This window comes from Neomonachus schauinslandi, chromosome 10, assembly GCF_002201575.2.
Source record: "Neomonachus schauinslandi chromosome 10, ASM220157v2, whole genome shotgun sequence".
Taxonomy (NCBI): Eukaryota; Metazoa; Chordata; class Mammalia; order Carnivora; family Phocidae; genus Neomonachus; species Neomonachus schauinslandi.
The window spans coordinates 111,735,807-111,738,908 of NC_058412.1; the positions used below are offsets into that span (position 1 = coordinate 111,735,807).

The 3,102-nt window shown below is 42.3% G+C and overlaps 1 protein-coding gene across 1 annotated transcript; it reads right to left on the reverse strand.

The window, feature by feature from the left end:
• Positions 1 to 242: 242 nt before the first annotated feature.
• Positions 243 to 2,181, reverse strand: DEFB115 (defensin beta 115). The gene is made up of 2 exons (XM_021689316.1): positions 2,088 to 2,181; positions 243 to 436 (listed from the first exon to the last, which is right to left on the reverse strand). Exons 1-2 carry the CDS (start codon positions 2,179 to 2,181, stop codon positions 243 to 245), a joined length of 288 nt encoding a protein of 95 aa, XP_021544991.1.
• Positions 2,182 to 3,102: the final 921 nt, after the last annotated feature.

Genomic DNA, 3,102 nt, shown 5'->3' on the forward strand with positions numbered 1-3,102 from the left:
CTATAAAATAGTCTTACAGTGAAAACCAAGAACATCAGTCATGTCCTGACACAACCTAGCGATGTCAGGCTACAGAGGATTAGAGAGACAGGATATAATGAGAGCTGGAATGAGCATATTTTCCTTAATGGACCCTGTGAAGACCCAGCAGGTGTCTAAGGATCTAAGGACCATGCAGGTGCCCCAGACAGCCACTTCACCGACTCATTATTCTGGCTGTTAAAAGTCTTGTGTCAGGAGTTTTATGGACGCCCAGCTGTTCTTGCCTTAGCCTCACATGTCATCTGTTGTATCTCAACACGGTATGAGGGTAAATGCTTTACATCAGGGATGCAGCAAAATTTTTTTGCCCCACATTTTTCTTTCTTCTTCTCATTTTCTTTGCAAGATTGTCTGCATCTGCCAATTCTATAACTGCATCTTTTGACCCATCCATCTATCAAAAAAACCAAAAAGATGAATAAACAAATACATAAAAGAGAGTAAAGACCATAATACTAAGGGTGTTAGTGTTGTATTGTATATCATAGTAATAATAGTTAGGATGAACTACTGAAATGTAATGGCATTCTTGGGAAAATTAAATAAATCTGTGGATGTAGAATGCCTAATGCTGGTCTTGAAATGTACTAGATATGAGTAGTTGTCTCCCTTCCTTCAACCAGCTCTAACTGGACTTTATTTCTGTGCTTGTGATGTTTTCATCTTTGTCATTTTTCAGTCTTGCCAACACTGGTTCCTCCTTGTCCCCCAAATCTAGGTTCTCAGACCCATACCTTCAATTATCTATTTTTTCCCCTCTCAATTCATTATTCACTCAACAGCAACTTGTTGAGCACCAGAGTATGTGCCAGGCACTGTTCTAATTGCATGCCCCAAATGATGCCCTAGAACAGGACTTTGAACACTGAAGGATTAATTTATACTGCCGACCTGCAGGCTGATGTTCTGGATGGTATAAAACTCTGCCCTTATAAAACACTGTGACTCAGCCCCATCTAGATCTATAAAACACAGCTTCCCCAGCACACTGGGTTCATTTGAGAGATTATAGTATCTTGATTTTCTCTACTTAAGTAGGTTTTTCCCCAAACTCCCCTCCTGGGAGATAATTCCCAATTCTCTCTTTCTTACCAGGACATTCAGACTGGAAGAATCTGACTCTGATTCCATGAATCAATGTGCAGATTCTTTCCCCCAAAATGTCTTTTGCAGCTGCAACTCCCTCCTCAAAACTAATTTGCCCTTACCAGAGTTTAAGACAGGCTGAAATCAACCCAGGATTAGCCCAGAACTACCTTCTTTTGCTTCTGGAACAACTGAGTGATTGACAAAGACTTTCAGTTTGAAAAGCTGATGCGAGAGGATGCAACTTCCACCAGCAATGATCCAGAGGGAAATCATGGAATTGATAATCATAAACTTTAGAATCCCCAGGAAGCCTAAGCAGAAAACATTTCCATCAGAAAGTCATTCACCATTCAGCCATAAAACCTATCATATTGTTACAGAGCTATGGTCATGTTCAGTCTGGAATCCAGACTCTTCTGCCCTAACCCCAGCTTGACACCTTGAGCCTATTTTTTACAAACCTCTAGATAGCCAACATCAACCTACAAATTTTTCACTACATATTCTAAGACAAGAGCAAGATGCCTCTTCTGATTGCTTTAAAGGAACATTCAAAGCCATATAACAATGAGAGGTGAAGTAATGGGACTGGTTACTGCCAGAGGTGGTATCAGTTAGAAGTAGGTTGAAGTGAGAGATGGAGGGAAGAGACCCTGTTGACATTTGGGCCAAGGATATTAAGGACACTAGGGATGCTGCAGTTGCTTCTTCATATGGAAGGGACTTCATACAAGAAACCCTGGGCTCTGCCAGTATCTGCCATCATGAAAAACACCATCGTAGTCAGGAATGACAGACTGCCCTTATTACGGGGCATATTCATTATAAGGCTTCTCACTAAATCTCAGTCATCTCTGTGGGTTGTCCTCACTGCCACATATGTTCAGTTTTCCAATGATTCTATGACTAGAGCCCCATTTTCACTCCCTCTTCCCTCCTCTCCATTGTCTGGTTACCTGGGGAAGCCTGAGCCAGGAGAACAAGGACAGCTAAAGTCAGGAACAAGAGTTTAATGTATCCTGAGAGGAGTGAGGAACGATCCAGCAGCATACTGAATGTGCCAGGAAAGGCTGGTCTTCACTCCGCATTTTATTGTCTTGGTTAAGGCTGAGTCATGGACAATAAATCAGAGAAGGGCAGAGTGCTCCACCACCCATCAGCTTGTGGGTCAGGAACATAAATTGATGATCCAATATTCAGAGTCCTTCTCGAGACATCATCTGGGAAGGTGGAAGACATTAGCAGAGGCTCTACATGCCCACCACAAGTCTCTGGCATTGTGGAAAGAATGGACCCACCTTCCAAGAAGCCTTTCCTGCTCTCCTTGAGAAGTTTAGCCCCCTCCCTTATGTTTACAGCCACCCTGCCTCCTTCTTTCTGTCATAATGTTTTTCATGTTGAGTTGGAACTAAGTATTTTTCTAGTTCATCTCCTCTATTGGATTGACACTGTCAAGGGCAACTTTTAACAGACACTAAGCCCCTGAAGGTAGGGACTGGCTGTAATTTCTGTATGTCCAGAGTGTGCAGTGCATATTTGTTGAAAACAATGAATTAATGAATGCATGTATGGTATTCACTCATATACTGATAGATCTTAGAAATGGCATTTCTCAGCTATGAAAATGCAGACTCAGAGAGTGGAAGAGGATTGCCCAGGGTCATACTGCGAGCAAGAAAGAACCAGACGGAGACCCTCCTAACACAGCTCATCATCCAGCTCTTTTTAACTATGCATTTACTCCTTATTTCTTACTCTAAATCCTTAATATTGGCTGCAACTGAGACATTCTTGGACTCCAGCCTCAAGGAATACAGCAAAAATGTTTCCTGCAGGTTCTCCAACAAAGAGGGTATAGAAGCGGGTACTGCCTGGGCTCGTGCAGTTCTCTATGCCTGGAAGATTCTAGATATCCATGTAGCTCACCTCCTCCATACATTTAGGTTTCTACTTGATGTCACTAACTCAGAA

Bases quoted from the DNA above. Each gene is read 5' to 3' on its own strand.
- DEFB115 (XM_021689316.1), bottom strand. From the start codon at position 2,181: ATGCTGCTGGATCGTTCCTCACTCCTCTCAGGATACATTAAACTCTTG. The intron at 437-2,087 runs GTAACCAGACAA...TTTTTTTGATAG, and splicing joins CCTGGCTCAGGCTTCCCCAG to ATGGATGGGTCAAAAGATGC.